We start from the raw sequence: 22,942 nt of genomic DNA, 5'->3' as shown, positions 1-22,942 counted from the left end.
CCAGCCTTGGATCCTGCTGTTATTCAGGAAATCTTCCCGTCTGTAGTCATAATAAATACTGTTCCAAGAATCGTTTGTCCTCCAGATTAAAGCAGTGTCAGTATAAGACACTAACCTCCTGTAGCAGCCAGAAAACAGTAGCTCCAGACTTGTTGCATCCTCAGAGTTAACACAGGAAACCTTCACTGTACCTGCTGAGTTTGGATTAAAAAGGTTGTTCCTCAAATACATTTTACATTCAAAGGTTATGTAAAAACATGAAATTGCTAGCTAGCTAAATAAATAAATAAATAAAAGTTTTATGTTATTCTGGCTATTTCTTAGAAACACATACTGTAATACAGTAAAGTGAATTACAGAAAACTAACCTGACTGCAGCTCTGTGGGAGGAAACTGGCAGAACAAGCAGCTCCTCATTTCCTAAATCTGTACACAAACAGAGTGAAAAACCTACAATGGTCATTTTTTAAACTTTAAACCTTGTAGTACATTTTCCAGATTACACTCACCTACTTTGACGTAACACTTTAATGCAGTATTTCTACACGGTGCCATAGGTCACAGATCTGAGTCCTGTTTCTTTGCCTAATTTCTCAGACCTTTAAACACCAGTACACATTTTGGAGAACAGATAAAACACTATGTACAGTATTGTACAAAGATTGACTTACTTGGTTTCCTTGTAGCTTCTGACTGGATCCCATGGTCTTTATCTGCAGCCAGTTTATGTGTAATTACAATATGAAAATCGTTATCTGACAGACTTTATTACACATTAACTGTAGAGTGAAAGAAATCACATTGGTTAAGCAGTACACACAGTGGTCTACAAGAACTAGGGACACGTCCTCAAATACTACTACGTGTACATAATTGAGAGGTCATTTTACTTGAGTATCTTCTTTTTATGCAAGTTTTACTTTTATTCCATTACATTATTCTGGCAGCTTTATTCCATTCGCAGATGCAGATTCTTACTATAGATACTAAATATATTTAATTACTAATGATTATTAATTCTGGATTGGGGAGAATTTTTTCTCATTAAATATTTAGAAATCAGGTTTTTGAAGTTCGTCCTCTTCCTGACTCGGTACATGAATTGACCTGAGAGTTTCGATTTCTCTCGTTACTGACGACTTCATCAATTGATGTCTATTGAAATCTGTTAATATGTTAAACAACAAACACAAGTCAAAGCAGAGTGTTCAGAAATAAATGATGTAAAGTCTGGTTGTTGGTTGTTTAGTATTTAATTTACTTGCAGATGATCTTCCTCTGGTTCTGTGATGCCTGTAAATGTCCCGCTGACACGTGTGTTTCATTATATGAAGAGATCCAGTCTGAGTGTCCCTTTAATAGCAGTAAATCCACCTCAGTGAGAGTCTGTGTGTCCTCACAGCCACAATCTGCTGCTGGATTTCAGCCTGGAGGCGTCTCTTCCAACTCTGCTGTGGTCGACTGGTGCTTCACTCCCTCAGTTGAGCTCAGGACCAGCGGACCAGCACCTGGTCCCCATCCTCTATGGAGTAGAACTGCAGAGTCTGTAAGTCGCTGTCCATCTCAAACTCAGTCTGCCCAGTCTGCAACAAACCCAACATTTAACCGTGAACGGAAACCACAGGGAAAAACACCAGGGAAAACTTACAGTATCAGCAGTATCAAACTGGATACTTTACTCTGGTTGTGTGAAAACACCTGGTACCTTGGGGCTGGTGTAGCTGAGCCTGAGATCTGGTGCAGGAACCTTCAGCAGTCTGTGCAGGAGTCCTTTCACCTTCTGAACAACCATGGAGTCTGCAGACCGCACACACACTAACATCTCAGTCCTTGACTTTATAGTTTAGGTCAATGTGAAACCATTGTGTGAATGGCCACTGCATTTAGCCTGTTTCTCCTCCAAAATGAGGAAGCTGAAGATGGAGGTTTAGCTTGAAGTGTCAACTAACTAGTGAAAGACAAATAGAGCAGAGATGTAGGAGTTCATGTTCTTGCCGTTTTACCTGGAAGATTCTTCACAATCGTCTTCCTGTCGGCATCATCAGGAAACACAAACGTAATCTCTGAGAAGGGAAGAAGAGGAAAACCAGGGCATGAGAACTCATAGGCTGTATAAACTGTGTAGCAGCCAATAAGAGAGCAGAGAAAAGTGGGACTAACTCAACAGCTGATTCTTTAGGGCAAACGGCTTCGGCTTCCTCAGCTCGCCTTCCTCTGGAGCTCCGTACTCTGAAAAACACATCATCGCAACAGAAATGTAAAGACAAGGAACAGTGACTGTTCTGAGAGAAATGAACTGATACACTTTTATGCAAATCAAATCAGCTGTTTGCTCTGTGCACCTGCACAGCCCACTGTCTGCTTTCAACCTTTAATCCAATGAGCTTCAATGTTGAAATTCTGTTCAGATTTGTTGCTACAGTGTCATGTGACTCACTGTCGATGAGGATCTGGTAACGAGGGTGTTGACTGGTGAACTGGGAGCTGGTCTGACTTGGACCCCCTGCCTTCAGCCACTCCTCTCCAAACATCTTAATGTAGTCGAGTTCTGCCCCCCTCCTCTCTTCAGGGTGAATCTGATGGAAACCATGGGAATGTTTCACCTCTTTGTCACACTCACACACACACACACACACACACACACACACCGCTCACCTCACAGCTATTGAGGATGATCAGCTGTCCCAGTTTGGCAATCAGCATCTGAGTGGCTGTTTTGGGGTTTCCGTCACTGCTCACAAGCCGGTTTTCACGACATGAAAACTTAACCAAACTGGGAAGTTTGGCCAGCTCGTCCACGACACACCACTGTGAGCAGGGATAAGTTAATGACTCCTGAAAGTTGTGTTCTTCGAAGCTAATCGTCGTATTTGCATTTGAACAGGAACCACACTTACCTCAGTGATGTTGTTCTGGTCCAGGTTGAGATACTTCAGTGCTGGAAACATGGATGTTTGAGATCCTACAGAGAGGAAATAAGCATTTTCACCTGCACTATCACCAGCTGGAGGTTTACACCAATATTCGGATAGAAACTATTCCGATGTTCTGTAATTTTGTTCTGTAAAATTTGAAGCACATGAGGTCCAGTGAACTTTCATAACAGTAAGAAGCTGTATGTTTAGCTGTAGGATGAGGTTCACTGTGAATATTAAACATATTATTCCAGTTGTTAAAACGAGACAAATGTTTACCAGGAGGAGCATCATCAAAGTGAATGTGAGACAGTCCGGTTCTGGACAAGTTCAGATTCTCCAGTCTGTAAGAAAACAGCACAGGTTCCCGTTCATTAAACCTGCTGGCAGATTTTATTCTGAAAAGTTCCATAACATAGGAATTAATCCGCACTGATCCATTGGGAGCTTTAGCATTTCTGAATGCAGACAACTGTTTCATACATCATAACTTTCCACCTTCACTCATGTGTTTTTGTGCCTGACTTTCTATAGCTTATGCTGTATAACATATGTGACAACTTCATGTTTTACTTTTTTGTTTTCCTGTTCATTTTAATGCTTAATATCAACCTGCCTGCAGTCTCCATATGAAAATGAGCGTGTGTTGCTTTTAATATGTGTGGCTTTCCCTAAAATCATAAGCTAATATATGATTTTGGTAGAAAGATAGAAGTAATGGAATAAAGGGAAGTGAGCCTCCTTATACTTATTCTGGGTTGTACCTGTTCAGAGCAGATAAACTGAGCACACTTGGCTGCAGTAAAGGATTATTGGCCAGGCTGAGACTTCTCAGTGACTGCAGCAGCCCCACCGGCCTTTGAAAGAGATACAAGATCAGGACAACTCGAACACAAACAAACTGGAGGACTGAAGACAAAAAGGGGAAGATGGCAGCCTCACCTCTGCAGCTCTGTGATGTTGTTTTCTTCTACACAAAGATCCTCCAGCTGTGGCCACATGGGGGCGCACTGCAGGATCTGACCCCAGGGGAACCAAGTAAAAATGAGAAGTAAGAAAATAAAAAAAACTCAAACAAATAAGTGAAGTGCTTTGTTAAAACCTGACAGAGTAAATCATTAGTAAGAGGCCACCAGATTAAGAAGAAGGAAAATTAAAAGTAGATGCAGAATAAAAAGAGCTGATGAGCAGAATGCCACAGACTTGTCAGGCAGTAATTGTTCAAAGTTAAATATTAAAATGTAATCTGATCATTAAAATGTTATATGATCCATTTACAACATTGTTATTACCAGTGTAATTCACAAACCCTTTCACCAATATTGTTCAGTGAAACTAAAGATTTCTAGATTACATGCGGCACAGAGCTGTGTACCTGTGTCCAGGTGAGGTTGCAGCTGATGAGTGAGAGGACTTTGAGGCAGCGGAAGGCTTGGAAGTGAGCCGAGGGGTCAGAGGGCAAACTTAATCTGTTGTAGCTAAAAATCAACCAAGTAAAATGTACAGTGATGAGAGGCCGACAATAAAAGCGCCATAGACGCTCTTCCTCAGAGGACACTGTACCTGAGCTGTAGTCCCTCCAGGCTGTCCAGCTGCTGTGTGATCGCTGCCACGTCCTCCCAACAGGAAAGCAGTGTCCTACTCAGATCCAACCACTTGACGTCTGAGCAGTGCTGTTAAGGTGTCACTCCGCACAGGTGCATTCACTCAACAATCACAAAGGTCCCAAGACCCTTGCACACTGGACAGACAAGGTTTCACAATCAACAGCATCACGGTGGGGCTCTGCTGTCATCCTCACAACCAAGTACTGTCCTCAAAACCAGTAATTGTTCTTATCATATTGCAAAAGGAAAAGTTCATGCAAACATCACACAACCAGCTTGTGCTGTTACCTTTCCACTAACCTACAGTAACCAGCTCGTTAGTTTACACTCACAGCACCAATCCAAACAACTGTGTCCCGTATCACACTCTGACAGACTTCTGAGGAAATGTCAAAGTGGAGCAGAAGGCGACAGGAAGTATCTCGTCCTGATCTTTAACACATTCATATTTCTGAGATTCTACTGTGGCAGAAGTTAACACTGAAACAATGGCTGTTAACGATCCCAACAAAAACAGAAAGTCATTTTTTGGATTCAGATGAATTGTCTGTGGAAAGATACTGGGTGTTGTTCTCCGGATTTCTCCATCAGCCCCAGGACCATTTACTTCACAGCGACTCAGCAGCACAGATGGAAGACTGTCAAGACTAGAGGCAAAAACTGGTGAAATTAGCTGCTCTTCATTCTCCGAACAACTCTGGTTGTTGAGGCTGGGTTTACCTGTACATACCTGCGCTCCTTGATTCTCCACCATTTGAGCTCCGTGGAGGAGATGGAGGTCTCCTCACTCTGCACTTGCTCTGTGTTCATCTCATACACCTGTCGCACGGTGGTCAGGAAGTCCACTCCGAAGCTCACCTTCGCTGGACGCACAAACGAGCCTCCTTGAGGATGTCTGAAACAGCAGATTCAACATTTACAATCACATGGGTCATGATGTCATGATATTACTTATTTTATCAAACTAAAATAATTGTCAAAGATAATCTAAACTGTCCTAATGTCTGGTTACATTCAACTGAGGATTCAAACATGCAGCTCCTATTTCGGCTCCTATTTCGGCCTTCAAATTTCACAGGAATGATCCAAATGAACATCGTCTTCTGACAAACGCAAACATTTGATACTGGACTAAAAATGTATTCACTGATATTTATCATGCAGTTTCATGAAGTATTAAAGTGACATTATCTGCTGAGGACTACCTGCATGTAAAATACTGGACTCCCCCATGGCTGCCGTCATGTTTCCCTCTCTCGGGGTTATCCCACTCCACACCAAGCCACAGCCCTGGAAACACAAAGCAAACATTTGGTTAAAGTATTTTATTTTCTGAATGAGTGAAGTGTCAACATGTAATGCAACCACAAGGGGACACAAGCCAGTGTCTTCTTGTGTCAGTCCCCTGGATAAATGCAGACGGTTGTGTCAGGAAGGACATCCGACATACAACACATCCCCACTAAACATGTGAATCATGTCCTTTCAGCTTATCCTGTGAGTTCAGGGTCGCTACAGCGGATCATTTTGTCCGAATGTTGAATTGGCACAGTTAACCTTGTGTCGACGTTGAAATACGAAAGCAATCAGTGACTGTAAAGTGTTGGTAGGGGAGAGTGTAGCCAGACAACACAGGATGGTGGTGTGTAAAATGACTCTGGTGGTGAGGAAGATGAAGAGAACTAAGGCAGAGCAGAGGACGAAGTGGTGGAAGTTGAAAATGGAAAAGTTTTTAGGGAGGAGCTGAGACAGACTCTGGGTGGTTTGGAGGTGCTTCCAGATGACTGGACCAATACAGCTAATGTGATCAGGGAGACAGGTAGGAGGGTACTCGAGTGTCATCTGGAAAGAGGAAAGCGGACAAGGAGACTTGGTGGTGGAACGAGGAAGTTCAGGAGTGTATACAGGGAAAGAGGTTAGCTAAGAAGAAGTGGGACACTGAGAGGACTGAAGAGAGTAGACAGGAGTACAGGGAGATACAGCGTAAGGTGAAGATAGAGGTGGCAAAGGCCAAACAAAGAGCATATGAGGACTTGTATGCTAGGTTGGACACTAAAGAGGGAGAGGTGGATTTGTACAGGTTGGCCAGACAAAGAGATAGAGATGGGAAGGATGTGCAGCAGGTTAGTGTGATTAAAGATAAGGATGGAAATGTATTGACAGGTGCCAGTAGTGTGATGGGAAGATGGAAGGAGAACTTTGAAGAGTTGATGAATGTCAAGTTTTCTGGGGTCTTGGCTTCAACAACTGCTTGAAACATGAAAAAGGCGTAAGTCAACCACAGGAGACAAAGGAATAACTGTTTCTTTTGCCTTGTTTATTGAATTTTTCTTAAGTATCAAAACTGAAACAGGATCAATGCACAGTACAGTCTCAAAGCAGTCAAAACCGGTCGATACAAAACAAAGAGAATGTGAAAAATACAATGTAACATTATCTCATAGCCACAGACATTATATGCTCTCAAATCCCACACCAATGTTACAGGTTTAACATACGTTTAAAAGAAATACACTGTCATCTACACTCCATACAAATCACTGCACATGCACATGGCTAATTAGCATGCAGTGCCTTTCAACCAATGTTGCTTAGCAACCACCCTACTGTATTTTCATTTGTAATTTGAAAGTAACTGTAGTTACTTTCTTCCGATTTCAACCTCACAATGAATGAGGAAAATTAGAGCGAACGAAGAGTAGAAGAGGTGACTGGTGTGGAGCAGGAAGAAGCAAAAATTAGTAAGAGTGAAGTGAGGAGGACGTTGAAGAGGATGAAGAGTGCAAAGGCAGTTGGTCCTGATGACAAACCTGTGGAGGTATGGAAGTGTCTAGGAGAGGTGGCAGTAGAGTTTCTGACTAGTTTATTTAACAAGATCTTGGAGAATGAGTGGATGCTGAGGACTGGAGAAGTGTACTGGTGCCCATTTTTAAAAACAAGGGAGATGTGCAGAGCTGTGGCAACTACAGAGGAATAAAGCTGAGGGCAGAGGTGAGCAGCAATATGGTTTCATGCCTAGAAAGAGTCCAACAGATCCAGTATTTGCTTTGAGGATGCTGATGGAGAAGTACAGAGAAGGTCATAGGGAGTTGCATTGTGTCTTCGTAGATTTAGAGAAAGTGTATGACAGGGTGCCGAGAGAGGAGCTGTGGTATTGTATGAGGACGTCTGGAGCGGCAGAGAAGTATGTTAGAGTGGTGCAGGACATGTATGAGAGCTGTAAGACAGTGGTGAGGTGCTGTAGGTGTCACAGAGGAGTTCAAGGTGGAGGTGGGTCTGCATCAAGATTCAGCTCTGAGCCCCTTCTTGTTTGCTCTGGTGATGGACAGACTGACAGATGAGGTCAGGTGTGTTGTATGATTAAAGAGTATAAATGAGAATGAAAGATGTTCAAGACGGTGGTGAGACCAGAGATGTTGTTCGGCTTAGAGACAGTGGCACTGAAGAAAAGACAGGAGGCAGAGCTGGAGGTAGCAGAGCTTAAGATGTTGAGGTTCTCTTTGGGAGTGACGAGGATGGACAGGATCAGGAATGAGGACATCAGAGGGACAGCTCATGTTAGATGTTTGGAGATAAAGTCAGAGAGGCCAGATTGAGGTGGTTTGGACATGTTCAGAGGAGAAACTGTGAATATATTGGTAGAAGGATGCTGAGGTTGGAGCTGCCAGGCAGGAGGTCTAGAGGAAGACCAAAGAGGAGATTTATGGATGTAGTGAGAGAGGACATGAAGTTAGTTGGTGTGAGAGAAGAGGATGCAGAGGACAGAGTTAGATGGAGGAACATCATTCACTGTGACTCCTGAAAGGGAACAGCCGAAAGGAAGAGAAGAAGACGACTCAAGTGTCAGCATGTATAGCTGGTATAATAACCCCTGTGTACCAGCTTTGCTGGGCCTCTAATACTAGATTACAAATAATTCCAAAGTTGCAAAATTTAAGGTCTTCATATAAAAAATAGGTAACAAGAAAACCATCCAAAATAAAATAAATGAGAATAATCACCAGGACAAAGTTATCAGGTTATATGTTTACAGATATACTGGGTTCAGGTATGTGGAATTAGTACTTATTGGTTAGTTGAGTTTCAAAACACCCTGAACATGTGTCACAGCAACAAACAAACTGAAGATGCTGCACTGGAGTGAGTTGAAAACGCACTTATAAATCAGACATTAGAACCAAACAGCTGGTAAATATCCATTTGTCATCCCGGGTTTTACCTGTTGTCGGTGGTACAAAGCCAACGTAGCGGACCGTGGCCCGTTCCCCGCCACACGACACTCTCCTGCCTACTGCGTCGGCCGGAACCTCCGGGTCCATCTGGTCAACTCCCATCGAAGCCGCCTACCGAGGAGGAATAGCCCGAAGCCAAACAGTGTTTACTGCTTAAGTTAACGTTACCTTCTCTGCGTTTGTGCTTTTTGTGCTATTTGTTCTGCCTGTGTCTCCCGTGTCTCCCGTGTCTCCTGTGGACAATACACACTATTAAAGATGGGTATTTACTCAGGCGTGTCAGGCGGATTTGGTGTTTAATATAATTTGAATATGACGTTAGCTACATTTATTCGTCCACCAATATCCCCGAAGAAATTAAAAATACATTTAAAATCCTGAAATTGAAATAAAAATGATAGAATTACCCGTAACGTGTTAAGATGTGGCGTCTGAAGTGGGCTAACTTCACCTCCCCAAGCAAAACATTTTTACGTCAGCGATCTACCGGAAGTGACACATTTCGCCGTTGTACCTATTTCCTCCAAAACGTTAAGCTAAAACTACTTAGACATATCACTTAAGTATACATATATTTATATTTACAAACTCTATCTATGTTTATGTGGAACCTTTACCTTTTCGGTTCTAAACTTTTCAGGTCGGTGCGCTCAAATTAACATTAATCGAAAATAAACTAGAGCAACCTCAGTTCCGCTGTGACCATGTTTCTTGTGGGAAACGATTCACAGTAGTGCTGCTGTGCTTGGGAAGGAAACGTGAGGACATGCTGCACAACTTCCATGATATTGCAGTTTAAATTCTAGAAAATGTCTACCTGCCATTAGTTTATGGTTATTTATTTCAAACTAAAGAATTAAACACGAAAGCAGCCTTCAAGTGACGCTGGAATAAACTGGAGAAGACAATGAAGAAGAAACTTCACCAGAGGTTTGTTTACACATGTTTTACTTCTTAAATGAACGTGCATAACGATCACCAATAATTCCACTTTGAATCCAGACGGGCTGACAGCAAAATATTAAATTTATTGGATATTTCAAAAATTTGTTATATTTATTCACACTTGGCAACAATGAGTACGGCTCTACAATTAAAGCGACTTTTAAGGAGCTGTAAATAACTGCAGTAGAGTTTTTAACGATTATTTGTAGCTGTAACACAACTGTGGTGTCCTCAAAAATTGTTAATGATTGATTAGGGATCTTGGGTTTGTTAATTTGTAATAAACATTCACCAAAAAATATTAAGAAAGTCAATCATGTATGAATCCTTACTACAGGGTTCCACAGTACTCCATTAATTATGCAATTATAAATAGTTAAAATAAAGGAATGGCATTTGGTCCAGATGTCATGCAGCTCCACTCCAGAATATAAACACTAAAACTGTTATTAGGAAGTGATAATATTATATTATAATAATTTATCAAACGACCATAATTCAAACATTAAAACATAAAAATTTGCTTTTACTTGCATATATAACAATCTTTAGAAAATACATTGTAAATGTTACAAGAGAATCTGTTTTCCCCACTAAATCCACTACTTGACTTACATTGTTGCTCAGCTGTCTCTCTGACAGTATGAGAAGAAGTGGTTGTCATGTTTTCTGGGTGCTGTCCCTTCACTGTTTCTGTCATTAGTGGAGCGGCTTTATCGGGGCAGCAGTCAGCTGACTATGTCGTGGGTCAGGTGTCAGGAAGTTTGTTCCAGAAAGACTCTACATCTTCTGGATCACTGTCAGCTTTGTTCAGCACCGCTGCACCAGCTGCTCCTCTTCTGTTCCAGCCTGCACCAAAGGTATCAAATCCAAAGACATTGTAGTTTAATTTTTAAAAAGATTCAGTCATTTCCTAAAACAGCCTGTCTGCACAATCAGAAGAACATAGACTATTTCCAGATTTAAATGTGTCCAGTGTGGTTCATTGTGTTCGTGCAGCCTGTTCAGAAGAGCACTGAAACAAAAGAGCAACAGAAGGAAGCTCCAGGGGTCAAAGTTCAACCGAGCAAAAAGAAGCCACCCAAGGAGAAATCCGCAGCTGACCAGAAGCTGGAAAACAGGTGAGAATGGTCTCAAAGCTGTTTGGGCTTCTACGTCTTCCTACTGTCTTTCTTAAAGTGTACAGTAGTTTTTTGCACTCTGTAATGCTCTCGACTCTTTTCTCTCCATTCTCGTCTCCGCTTGGTGGATTCAGGGAGAGCAGTTTACAAAATGCGGACGAAGATGAGAGTGGACAGAAGACCTCGGCGAAGAAGAGAAAATCGTCAGAGCCAATCAGAGAGAACGATGTGGAGCACTGGGTGTTGAAGAGACAGAGGCTGAAGGTCAATAGGCAGGAGGAGGCAGTAAAGAGGAAGAGGACGGTGTTTGTTGGCAACCTTCCCATCAGCTGCACCAAGAAGGTAAAGAGGATTTTAAGTAGTGAATGATTTTTACATCTCTAACTCAGAGTTTAAAGCCGTTCATTATATGGTTTGTGTTTACATTTAAAACAGAGCAAAAAAGGAACCGATGTTGTTTTCTGTCTTTTAGACCCTGAGGAGCCTCTTCAGGGATAAAGGTTCCATCGAGTCCATCCGGTTTCGCTCTGTGGTAAAAACACACATGACGTAAACAGATTGGCCATGAGCAGCTATAGTCCAGCAGCTTTTAGCTCATATTTATACTGCATGTGTTTACTCAAAGGTACTGTTCTTCACAATTTAATAGAAAAATGCTTCAACACTTAATGTGGAAGCCTCATGTGAACATCACTGCCAGCGTAGCAGAGACATTGACTTCTAAAAGTGTTTGAGCAAGACCAATCAGAGAAGAGCAATCATTTATTAGCTTCTCATTTATTGTAATTTTATATATGTGACTTTCTGAAGGGCTGTGTTAAATGTTTTTTTCATTCACTTTAATACGTTGAGAGATATGTAGAAGTCCTCTGCATGGTCTTCTTTATCTCATTTATTCTGTTTGTCTCCTTGCAGGTCAGAGAGGATCCGTCCATGTCTCAAAAACTTGCAACTATCAAGTAAGTTACTGTCTGCATCCCATCACACTGGATTAAATGAAAACTAAAGAGGAGAAGCATTTACAAAAACAAATACTCCCAAAGCTGTGTTTTCATGAGAAATATGTCAAATTTCTTATTTGACATCAATAATGTCAAATATATCACAGTACTCAGTCACGTCTGTTTTAAAACTGCTAATGTGTTAACATCACCGGCTTCCTACCAACAAAAACTGAAAGTTGCTGCTCTGGTTAAAATTTGCTGAAACTGACAAAGGGCCTTTTTTTCTGAGTATAAATTATTTTTGTTGTTGTTTGTATTTTTTCCCCCAGACGCAAATTTCATCCCAAGAAGCAAAGCATGAACGCCTACGTGGTTTTTACAGACGAGGAAGGGGTCACCATGGCGCTAGAGAGGTCAGACCCTCACAGGAATCCTGAGACATGAAGATGCTCAGATGACAGTCGACATAACTCATCATCTCAAGTGTCTTTTTTGTGGCAGGAACGGGACGGAGATCGAGAGAGACTTTCACATCCGAGTGGACAGAGTGACGGACAGCTCCTCAGTGAGTCTTCAGCCATCACAGATGTGACCGTGTTTAATGTAAAGTCTGGGGTTTAATTCCTTTTGCCCTCGTTGTTTTGCAGCATGATCACAAACGCTCTGTTTTCGTGGGGAATCTTTCGTTCGGTGAGTGTTTCTGCAGCGTTCTGGTCCCACTGCAGGTTAATCTTTACACAAAATCTAACTTGTTATGCTCTGTGTGTGTGTTCAGAGATAACTGAGCTGGTGTTTCGACGCCATTTTGAGGAGTGTGGCTCAGTGGAGGCTGTACGACTGGTCCGAGACCAGAAATCCGGGCTGGGCAAAGGATTCGGTTACGTCTTGTTTGAGGTACAACGACTCAAATCAGACTTTTTAGCATGTGTTCTCAAAAAGCTCTGACCTTTGACCTCCAGATTACTTTTTCTTTTTAAATGCTAATCTTCTATTGAATTTCAGCAAATGTACCTGGCATTTCCAGTTTGACACTTTCTCATCTTAAAGTCTTTAAAAGCCGTAAAAATCTATTTATTTTTTTAAAAGCCTTAAATGTCTATAAATGCCTGCATGTTTTATGGAAGATACTAAATTTGAAGATGTGTACATGACTGAAAGTATTTAATGTTGTGCATTTTGATCTGTAATTTAGTTTAGATGTGTGGGAATTAATCTCCCACGTTTGGCCCAGTTCTGCATTCTTCTGCTGGCTGTCCTAGTTTTTTCTGGAGATACTAGATTCAGGAATCACCGTTAACAAACCATATCGATGAACCGCAGGTTAAAACAGGCAGAAATGTCAGGAAAGAGGCAGAAGATGTCTCAGAAGCAGTAGCTAACATAAAAGCATAGAGTTGACTCCGGGCGGGAACTTCAAATATTAAAAAGGACTAAAAGTAGTAGTAGTAGTAGTAGTAGTAGTAGTAGTAGTAATTTTAGAACTTTCATTTTTCTTAAAACTCAGCATCCTTTCAAAGTCAAACCCCAACAACAGAATTACTGTCTCCTTTTAACCTTTTTTTAGCTGTTGGGACAATAATTGTAAAAACCTTTCTTAAACCATATTTTCCTCCTATTAATTTGTGTAATGCACTGATGGCTGCCGTTGTAACCGTTGTTAACCTGGGCTGCGACCAATCCTGTATGGATGTCATGATTCCTGTGTGTAATTTGGCGTGTTTTACATGCGATGCCCTTCCTGACACAACCCCCTGCATTTCTCTAGACTTGGGGCATAAGAAAACTCTGGCTTGTGCATAAAATATTCCATTTAAACGTTCTGTATTTTATGCACAGCAAACAGTTTATCAGCAGGGAACTTATGCCAAGGGCTAGTTGAGCAGCATCAAAGCCGTCATTACTTTTTTGATTTCCAGATAAAGTCAAAATATCATCTGAACAATCAGTTTCTTGTAGCATTGATTATAACAGGTTTAGCTCCATTAAAAAGCAATAATAATGGAGATAATAACAATAACAAGATCAGGGCCCAAAAAGGCTGTTGCCATTGACCATGTGTTTGAGTCTCCATCTGGACTCGGACTTTCTTGGACTGTCTCTGTTCAGTCTTACACTATAGTGGTAGTATTTAGTATTTATGTATAGTGGTATTGCATATTGTTTAATCATCTAAAAAAAAAAAATCCTTAATGTAAATTGTAAAGAGAAGCTGCTGAAATAGTTGTGTACAGCTTTGCTTAAGATGTGTGAAGGCTTTATATTTTACGTAATCCACAATTACATAAAGTAACAATTGGACCATAGGGTATCGAAAGGTATCGAAAATCTTCTATTTAATGCTAGTCATCTTTTCACAACATTAGAAAAACTTATATCCACTTAAATCCATTTATTTTTAATGAGTCATTCTATCCATGCAGGTCCAGGCTGCACTAATGTGAATCATGATGATTGACTGCTGGGATGAATTAGTGAAACAGCTCACTAACAATAACACATTGTCCCTATTGGTTCTACAGTTTTTACATTTCTACATCCAAATATCTTTTGGCCACGCTTTTTGTGCTAAAATCAACAGAGCTGGGTACAATTGAGCCTACGAGTCAAACAACATTGACTTAAGCGTAAAATACAGCTCGTTAGCATCGTCCAAAAGTTTTAACTTTTTTTTTCAAGCCAAAGCAGGAATGTGATGCTTCAGAACCAGCATCTTTTACATGACTTTATATTTAAAACATACAATTAATTGTTGTTGCAGGCATTAAGAAAGGCACATTTAAAAGGTTTACTTAGTTAGACAAAACTTACAATCAGTGCTCTAAGTAAATTTTCTTGGTCTGTGTGTTCCTGTCACAGAGTGCTGACTCAGTGCAGCTGGCTTTAAAACTGGACGGCTCGAAGCTGGAGGGCCGGTCGATCCGGGTGAAGAGGTCTGTGAAGAAAGAGAAGCTGAAGACTAAAACCGAGAGCAAAGGAGCCTCAGGGAGGGCAGGCAGGGGCCCAAAGAGGGGCCCAGCAAAGGGCCCGACGAGGGGCTCAGGGAGGAACACAGGCGGCGGCGGTCTGGGAGGTTTCAAGTCTCAAAAGAAATTCAGCGGAAACCAGCTGAGGTCGACTAAAAGCTCCACCTCATTCAAAGGAGAGATGACAGATCCAAACAAAAAGCCTAAAAAGAAAGGACTGAAAAAGAAACAGAAGCCAAACAAGACAGTTCATATCTGACACCAAAAAAAAAAAAGTGAAAAAGTGTTTGAGTTTCTGTTGAAGCCAACAGTGAGCCAACCTTTGTTGTTCCAATGACTTGCTGCCAATTCCAACAGGGTTTTTACAGCCGTATCAGTCAAATGATTAGCTCTGATGTTCCAGATGTTAAGGAGGTTTGGAAATTCCAGTTTCAACCTGTCTCTGAAACTATTCTGTCCGACAAGGTTACAGGTTCGCTGCAACAGCATGTGGACAAAGAAGCTAATAAACTAAAGTTCAATCCAATTTCTTTGATACAAGTTAAACAAAATATTCATTTCATTTACTGTTACATTTGTATTCTATGGTCTTTTTGACAAAATGTGACGCACAGAGATTTTGTGGAACCTTGTGTTTTCATTAAACTTGTTAATGTGGAAGCATCGGGAATAATATTTAAACCAACACACTGCGGTAATGATTCAGAGCTCAGTGTTTTAAGGAGTTAAATACAATATCTAACTAGTAAAACAAAGTCGGCTGCAGGGCCTGGTTCTCCACACATTCTAGAAACTTATTGGATGGTTAGAAGTTTTCTGAAATGTAAATAATCTCATGTTGCAAATACTAGTGAAACACTTCCCAGGTTTGTAAAATGCATATGAAGTGCAATAAAAGACTTGTCACCAAATACCCAATTTAATTGTCTTATTTTCTTAAAGAGGTGCAGGAGGTGAAGACTCTCAATTCACTGTAAGTCTCAGATGTGCAGCCTTTCTGGTGAGAGGTAAGATTTCTTCAAGATCCTCAGAAATCCATTTCCTGGACAATTGACTGTCCTGCTCCACATGTGGATTTGTCTCCTAAAGTAAAACTCAAGAAAGCATTTTAGTAGTTTAACATTTTTTAATGTTTTTCTAAAGAGGGCCGTCCTCTTTAAAATTAAAACATTTAATCTTTTTAAAAAGTGAAGACTGATAACAAAACAATAAATACTTTGTGACGCATCCATTTCTGTAATGTTCAACAACTGATATAGTAACCGTGAAGGCAGACATTTTTAACATCCAGTCCAGTTAGTGAATACCTGAAGATGGGGGGATATGGGGATGAGCTTGTTTGGATTTCTCTGGGCTTTAAGCTCAAGATGTTCAAATATCCCAAAACGGGTCATTTATGTAAAAAAACAAACATTACTGCCATGGAAAAACCAGGAATTAAAAAGAACTAATTCCCTTCAGGACGCATTGGTCGAAGTGATAGAGGCCGAGATGTTGGCAGGTCATGATAGGATGAGGAGGAGGTCCGTGTGAGGAAGTTTGCTGTCAGTGCTTCCTTATTCTATATCGTCCTCGCTCAGACTCTGTGCGCTCACAATCCGCTGCAGGACAGGAACAAAAGAACGGAGTTAACAAAACCAAGCAGAACAACAATGGATCAGCAGATTCTAGACAGGGAGAAGGATACAGCAATCAGGTTGGACCAGTTAGGGAGATGGCCTATATTACTGATTCTGAAGCAGTCAGGGACACTTCTGAGCCATGAGGCTGAATCTAAACAATCCCAGTGAGAACCTGACGAGGCTCCTGGCTGACTCACTGTGGACTAGGTAGGAAGGTTTTGGATTTTTTGGAAATGTTTGACCAGTTATACAGATGAGTTTACTTGGGCTGAAATGGAGTTTCTCGGCTTCTGACTGATGGTGGGCCAATTAATAGGATGTTAGGGCGATAAAGATGATGCCAGTCCAGTAACGGATTCTGGGTGAAGGCACAAAGCTTTGGTGTTACCTTGCTGACAATGGGACAATTAGGGAGGTGTGGAGCAACCCAATGGATTCAGAACCAGTTAAGAGAAATGTTGGGATGTACCTGGCTAATGCTGGGCAGTTTGGTGAGCAGCATCTGGAAGACGGGTGGAGGCAGAGTCTGCTGCAGCACCTGCAGCAGCTGCTGAGGCTGACCGCACACTGCAATGGCATTGGTCAGATGATCTACACCTTTCTCATAGTCCCCTATCAAGGGACACAAAAAAAAAAAACAACACATGATTAATTTCATTGCAGTGCGGGTTGTTCTGGACTGGACAAGAACTGATGCTATGCTTAGTCTTTAAGATTTCAGAAAATGCCGATGTGTTGTGGTGGAGGTGTTACCCTGAGCCAGCAGCTCCTCCCCCAGCTGGATCTCCTCCAGGAAGAACTTCTGCACTGCTTCCGCATCCTTCAGGTCTGGAAGCTGCAAGACAGGCAACAATCAGCCACAGCAAGTAGATCTAAAGATATTTGTCTACAGTTAGAGACTCTTCTCACCTTTGCCAGGCCTGCCCTCTCTTTGGCTGCCTTCTGGTTTCTCCTGCCTGCAACAAAAAACAAAACAACACAAACCAAATCCAAATTAAGACTCATTTATACCCAATTGACTGAAAAGGATTCACCACGTTTGGCAAGTAACTTAAACTCAAACCTCAGATTGTCATTTTATTGTTTCTGTTCATATAAACGACACAGACATGAGACTGATATCAATCAGCACATCTCAATCTCTTAATTAAGGGAGAAAAGTGCAGATCTGTACACTGATATTTATTTGCAAATATCTTGCAAATTATGAATATTAAAAACATTTCTCAATTCTCTTGCTGATTATATATTATATACAGTTTTATATAGTTTATACAGTTATATAAGAGGCACATGATTCGCTGTGCTGACCCCCAGAAAGAGAACAGCCCAAAGGAAAAGACACGGAAAAGTCTTAATTAAGTTACTTAAGACTCTTCTTTTATTTGGGAGAATGTTTAATGACAAAGACATTTCAGCAACTGTAAATTACATCCAAAACTCTGTTAACTCTTCAGAACCATCAGTCTGCATCTGATTTGTTGAGGAGCTGGCGTGTAATCTGCCCACTGTGTTAAAGGTCTGAAGTGCTGCAGCCTCATGTCACTGTTCCCTGAATAACGCTGTAATCTCCACTGGAGTGAAATCCCAGCAGAGCAGGTAATACTGTGTTGTTGTGTAACAGCTTAAAATGTGTACAACAGCTTCATGAATGAGTCTATGTTAGGGGAACAATTTACCGTCTATGGGAAAGACGCAGTCGAGCTTCAACAATTGCTTCCTCAAAACTAACAAGTCTTTTAGACCCTGTCCCAACCCAAGATGTTTTACCTTTATTAGACACATTCATATTAGATTTGATCAATCTATCTTTAGAAACAGACTTTGTACCAAAGGCCTATAAGGCAGCTGTACTTAAAAAAACCCTGTCTTGAGCCAAGTGTATTTAGCCTGTTATAGACCAATAGCCAATCTAAGTACTTTTATTTGAAGTGGTACTTGTAGTGGAGACTTTTCAGGCCAATACTTTTACTTAAATAATGACTGGTCTAAATCTAAGCAGGGACAAGGACAAAAAATAAAAAATAAAAAATAAAAAATAAAAAAAAAGACATCGTAGCTTGACAGCAAACCTTCACTGTTGCACGCAGGTCTTATCAGAACTCAGTATCACATGTGCTGACTTCTAAGGGACCAGAAGAGCCCGAAAGAAACCTGGTTTTACCCTGTAACTGGACTTGTCTGGTTAATAGATTTTAAGCCGAATTAACCCTTGTGAACCTAAGACTTTGTGTTAGTCTTCAATTGTGTTATACAAATTCGACTAATTCACCGAGTAGCGAGTGGACCTTAAATCGGAGAATATCGCAACTGAGTTCGGCGGAAGAGCCTCAGTAACCGAGCTCAAACGGGTCGTACAGATACTAGTGTCCTTGGGAGCATGTGGGGACTGTGACACAACTAACGCGAAGGCTAAACCGAACCGGACCGGGTCGGGCCAGATTCCAAACTTCTGGGCCTGATGAAGGTGAGGAAGAGGAGGAGGGAGAGGTCAACACTCACGTTCTCGCAGCCTGTTCTTGAAGTTGGGGTCACTCCGTCGTTTCCTGTCGAAATAAATGCAGTAACCAACAAGCAGGGCCCCGCACACCCCCGCGGCTATCGCGCTCGTCCTACCGCCCATCATCGCTCCCGAGACCGGTCAGTTTCTGAAGAATAGCGGGTTAGTTTATGGTTTTATCTCCGGTGCTCGGATTACGTCAGGAGGTTGGCGGAGCGGCTCGGGGCAGGAAGGACCCGTAAGGCCCCCGCTGTTTGACAGCTAGTGCTGTCTACGAAGTGCCTGACTGTAAATGTGAAGACTAAAAATATCCTCCAGTAAAAGAGGCGTCATTTTTATAAACTGTTATTTGCAGGTTAAATGGCTCAAAGCTGTAGCATTTCTGCAATGTTCCCCGAATTAAAGTTAAGACTTTATATTCACTTTTTCCAAATGCAAAGAAAGAGATTCAATATATTTTTTAATTTTGTTATTTCCAGTAGTTCAGTTAAACAAGAACTATTGTGGGACTGAACTATTTTTGTGAAACTGTTCTGTCGGCAGCAATAAAAGTTTCCACTGCGGGAAAAGAAGACTAAAGAAGAAAAACGTCTGTAAAGTGAAAGAGCGTGAGACATGAGCTGCAGGAAGAGGTGGAGCAATCCTGAAAACAGGAGTGGTGGGAAAAATCCGTGTTTCTGCTTGAACAAAAAACAGCTTGAGTTCGTCTGTTTTTACCATCAACTGACAAATACTGGTGAGTATGGATGTTCACTGTGTAACAAAACTTAGAAGTTATGTAATGTTGCTAGTCAAATGGATGGCAGACATGAATAATCATGAAGACGTCCTGTTTGTGTAATTAAACTACAGAACACTCAGTAATGAATAAATCTCAATATAAAATGTTGTCACTTCCAGTGTGTAGACATGTCTGCTGCCAGCTGTCTGAGATTCGAAGACCAGTTTCTGTGCTCCATCTGTCTGGATGTGTTCACTGATCCAGTCTCCACCCCGTGTGGACACAACTTCTGCAAAAACTGCATCACTCAGCACTGGGATATTAATGACAGGTGTCAGTGTCCAATGTGTAAGAAGGTTTTTGGCACTAGACCGGAGTTAGACATCAACACCTTCATCTCTGAGATGGTTTCTCAGTTCAGACATGAAGCTAAACTGAAAAGAAGCAGCAGCTCAGAGCAACAAGTTGTCAAACCAGGAGAAGTTCCCTGTGACGTCTGCACTGGAACCAAACTGAAGGCCCTGAAGTCCTGCCTGGTGTGTCTGGTCTCCTACTGTGAGACTCACCTGGAACCTCATCTGACAGCTTCAGGTCTGAAAAGACATCAGCTGATGGACCCTGTGAAGAACCTGGAAGGCAGGATGTGTAGGGAGCACGATAAACCTCTGGAGCTGTTCTGTAAGACTGACCACACATGTGTCTGCATGCTCTGCTCTGTTTTAGACCACAAGACACATGAGTTTGTTCCTCTGAAAGAAGAATATGAAGGAAAGAAGGCAGAGCTGGAGAAGACAGAGGCTGAAATTCAGCAGATGATCCAGAAGAGACGACTGAAGATTCAGGAGATCAAACGCTCAGTCAGGATCAGTAAAGAAGGTGCAGACAGAGAGACAGCAGAAGGGGTTCAGGTCTTCTCTGCTCTGAAGGAGTCTGTTGAGAGAGGCCTGAACCAGCTCATAAAGGAGATCGAAGACAAACACAAAACTACAGAGAAACAGGCTGAAAATTTCATCAAAGAGCTGGAACAGGAAATCTCTGAGCTGATGAAGAGAAGCTCTGAGGTGGAGCAGCTCTCACGCTCTGAAGACCACCTCCACCTCCTCCAAAGCTTCCAGTCCCTGGAAGCTGCTCCACCCACCAAGAACTGGACACAGGTCAGAGTCTTTTCTCCATCATATAAAAAGATTGTAGTGAGAGCTGTGGCTCAGCTGGAGGAGATGATCACTAAAAAGATGGAGAGGGTGTTAGCTGAGGCCGAACTGAAGAGGGTCCAGCAGTCTGCTGTAGATGTGACTCTTGATCCTGATACAGCAAATCCTAAACTCATCCTGTCTGATGATGGGAAACAAGTTCACTGTGGTGATGTGAGGAATGATCTCCCAGAAAACCCAGAGAGATTTTCTCAGTCTGTTTGTGTCTTAGGAAAACAGAGTTTCTCTTCAGGCAGATTTTACTTTGAGGTTCAGGTTAAAGGAAAATGGAAATGGTCTTTAGGAGTGGCCAGAGAGTCCATCAACAGGATGGGAGACATTACACTGAGTCCTCAAAGTGGTGTCTGGGCTACATGGTTAAGAAATGGAAATGAGTACAAAGCTCTTGATGAGCCTCGTGTCAGTCTGTCCCTGAAGTCTCAGCCTGAGAAAGTGGGGGTGTTTGTGGATTATGAGGAGGGTCTGGTCTCCTTCTATGACGTAGATGCTGCAGCTCTGATCTACTCCTTTACTGGCTGCTCCTTCACTGAGAAACTCTACCCATACTTCTGTCCCTGTAGTAATAAAGATGGTAAAAACTCTGCTCCACTGATCATCTGTCCTGTCAATCAAACCATATGACCTGTTTATAATGAAGCTTTAAAAACAACAAATGAACTTCATACTTTCATTTTAATTAAATCGTTTTAGACATATTCTGTAAATATACACCAGACACTGTTTACTAGGAGGTCAATGAATTATGAGTTATGACATTATGACAACTTGACTACATGAGTTTCTACCTTTCACCTGTTTTTTTACTGCTTCAGTTTCTCTCCACTATGTATTAATCCCTCTGTGAACCAGTACTGGATTTATTATCCCAGGAGAAGAAGAGACATGTCTGTGATGTGGACATCATGTTTGTTGACCCAGGTGCCTTTTCTGTGTTTGGGAGACGTACAATAAAGATTCAAATCACAGACATCTGAAACAGTGTGGAACATCATTTTTGTACCATTTGTTTTCCTTCAGGCACAGACATCACAGAAGCACAAACTTAAAGTTTGTCTTTTTTGTTTTCCATCATAGTTGGTAACAGAAAAAGATGCAGAGAAAGTGGATGGATTGATGAGGTCCAGTGACAAACTGCTAAAATTAATTCCTTGATCTGTTCACTGAGGCTGGTAACATTATATCAACTGTGTGACTTATGTGACTGTTTCAAACGTAATTGTCGGTTGTTTGTGGTTGTTTCTCCCACACCAGTCCACAAGCTGCTCTACCTCCTGTCTGCATACCCTGTTGATATCGCCGTGACTGAGGCCCACTACTGTTGTATCATCAGCGTATTTAATGATGTGGTTAGCAGTGAACCTGGCCACACAGTCGTGGTTCATCAGGGTGAAGAGCATTGGGCTCAGGACACAGCCCTGAGCGGAACCGGTGCTCAGGGTGATGACATAGGAGGTGTTCTTCCCCAACGACACAGACTGGGTCCAATTAATGAAAGTCTAACAGCCAGTTACACAGGGTGATGTTAAAGTCTAGGGCTGCCAGTTGGGTTTCGTGAGATAAATGATAAAACAGTTGGTCAGAATAACAATAGTAGTCTGCTTCAAGTGTAACAACAAACAGTACTGCAGAGGTCTTTTTATCTCTCGGTTAAGCGTACAGCACACCTCTCTTGAGAAACGGAAACGCTAAATGTTACGTCTGGTGGATAATGTCCTCTAAAAATAACATTTCTCATAAGGAGACTATAGAGATAACAAAAAGATCAAATGTGAAAAGCCTCTCTACTGTCACACTGCACAAAAAAGCCTTTCAGCTGCTCATTGCCCCGTCTCCCCTGGTTCATTTCACATCCCACCACCATCGAACCAGCATTAGATGTACTGCCTCCCATGCAGCTGTCCTCGACTGTCTCACTCACATATTACTTCTTGTCAACAGAGCTCAAGAGCCCGTTGAGGCTCCACTCTTTACCATCACCTCACATCTTCAGTCCACTTCACTTTAGATAACCCACATCTTTGCCCCCCATTCTCCCATTGTCTCACATCGCCACTTGTTTCATAAAAGTTTGTTCAGTGATCCCACAACATTGTGGCAAAACTTGCAGGACACTATAAATTGAAAGAAGCCTTCTCGTCCTGCTAAGGAGAACATAGAACTG

General features: G+C 41.7%; 4 protein-coding genes across 5 annotated transcripts; 2 read left to right on the top strand and 2 right to left on the bottom strand.

Annotated features, from left to right (window-relative positions):
* Positions 1-750: 750 nt before the first annotated feature.
* On the bottom strand, positions 751-9,314 carry tbce (tubulin folding cofactor E). Of its 2 annotated transcripts, none has more exons than XM_067498649.1 (17): positions 9,162-9,314; positions 8,742-8,987; positions 5,728-5,812; positions 5,253-5,417; positions 5,084-5,169; positions 4,479-4,578; positions 4,291-4,393; positions 3,858-3,934; positions 3,680-3,772; positions 3,195-3,259; positions 2,898-2,962; positions 2,656-2,808; positions 2,438-2,576; positions 2,161-2,229; positions 2,004-2,063; positions 1,706-1,797; positions 751-1,583 (listed from the first exon to the last, which is right to left on the bottom strand). In XM_067498649.1, exons 2-17 carry the CDS (start codon positions 8,854-8,856, stop codon positions 1,488-1,490), a joined length of 1,563 nt encoding a protein of 520 aa, XP_067354750.1. In that variant the 5' UTR covers positions 8,857-8,987; positions 9,162-9,314; the 3' UTR covers positions 751-1,487. The 2 variants fall into 2 exon arrangements, with proteins under 2 accessions (XP_067354750.1, XP_067354751.1); XM_067498650.1 differs by having other exon boundaries at positions 8,742-8,865; positions 9,162-9,259.
* A 161-nt stretch (positions 9,315-9,475) lies between these two features.
* On the top strand, positions 9,476-15,640 carry rbm34 (RNA binding motif protein 34). Its single transcript, XM_067498653.1, has 11 exons — positions 9,476-9,684; positions 10,403-10,559; positions 10,699-10,820; positions 10,955-11,162; positions 11,293-11,352; positions 11,736-11,779; positions 12,094-12,177; positions 12,266-12,329; positions 12,412-12,454; positions 12,540-12,658; positions 14,621-15,640. The coding sequence occupies exons 1-11, from the start codon at positions 9,662-9,664 to the stop codon at positions 14,984-14,986; spliced, it is 1,290 nt and encodes a 429-aa protein (XP_067354754.1). The 5' UTR covers positions 9,476-9,661; the 3' UTR covers positions 14,987-15,640.
* A 193-nt stretch (positions 15,641-15,833) lies between these two features.
* tomm20b (translocase of outer mitochondrial membrane 20b) lies at positions 15,834-19,094 on the bottom strand. The gene is made up of 5 exons (XM_067498658.1): positions 18,852-19,094; positions 17,259-17,305; positions 17,103-17,184; positions 16,819-16,961; positions 15,834-16,328 (listed from the first exon to the last, which is right to left on the bottom strand). Exons 1-5 carry the CDS (start codon positions 18,973-18,975, stop codon positions 16,284-16,286), a joined length of 441 nt encoding a protein of 146 aa, XP_067354759.1. The 5' UTR covers positions 18,976-19,094; the 3' UTR covers positions 15,834-16,283.
* A 107-nt stretch (positions 19,095-19,201) lies between these two features.
* On the top strand, positions 19,202-21,753 carry LOC137124043 (E3 ubiquitin-protein ligase TRIM21-like). The gene is made up of 2 exons (XM_067498648.1): positions 19,202-19,585; positions 19,750-21,753. Exon 2 carries the CDS (start codon positions 19,759-19,761, stop codon positions 21,400-21,402), a length of 1,644 nt encoding a protein of 547 aa, XP_067354749.1. The 5' UTR covers positions 19,202-19,585; positions 19,750-19,758; the 3' UTR covers positions 21,403-21,753.
* Positions 21,754-22,942: the final 1,189 nt, after the last annotated feature.

The sequence above is a fragment of the Channa argus genome, chromosome 3 (genome assembly GCF_033026475.1).
Source record: "Channa argus isolate prfri chromosome 3, Channa argus male v1.0, whole genome shotgun sequence".
NCBI lineage: Eukaryota > Metazoa > Chordata > Actinopteri > Anabantiformes > Channidae > Channa > Channa argus.
This window is presented reverse-complemented; position numbering and strand designations above follow the sequence as displayed.

Bases quoted from the DNA above. Each gene is read 5' to 3' on its own strand.
- tbce (XM_067498649.1), bottom strand. From the start codon at position 8,856: ATGGGAGTTGACCAGATGGACCCGGAGGTTCCGGCCGACGCAGTAGGC. The intron at 2,963-3,194 runs GTAAACATTTGT...TCCTCTCTGTAG, and splicing joins CTTTGATGATGCTCCTCCTG to GATCTCAAACATCCATGTTT. The intron at 1,584-1,705 runs GTACCAGGTGTT...GGTTTGTTGCAG, and splicing joins TCAGCTACACCAGCCCCAAG to ACTGGGCAGACTGAGTTTGA.
- tomm20b (XM_067498658.1), bottom strand. From the start codon at position 18,975: ATGATGGGCGGTAGGACGAGCGCGATAGCCGCGGGGGTGTGCGGGGCC. The intron at 17,306-18,851 runs GTGAGTGTTGAC...TTTTTGTTGCAG, and splicing joins CAAGAACAGGCTGCGAGAAC to GCAGGAGAAACCAGAAGGCA. The intron at 17,185-17,258 runs GTGAGAAGAGTC...CCTGTCTTGCAG, and splicing joins AGAGGGCAGGCCTGGCAAAG to CTTCCAGACCTGAAGGATGC.
- rbm34 (XM_067498653.1), top strand. From the start codon at position 9,662: ATGAAGAAGAAACTTCACCAGAG. The intron at 9,685-10,402 runs GTTTGTTTACAC...TTCTGTCATTAG, and splicing joins AAGAAGAAACTTCACCAGAG to TGGAGCGGCTTTATCGGGGC. The intron at 12,178-12,265 runs GTCAGACCCTCA...TTTTTGTGGCAG, and splicing joins GTCACCATGGCGCTAGAGAG to GAACGGGACGGAGATCGAGA.
- LOC137124043 (XM_067498648.1), top strand. From the start codon at position 19,759: ATGTCTGCTGCCAGCTGTCTGAGATTCGAAGACCAGTTTCTGTGCTCC.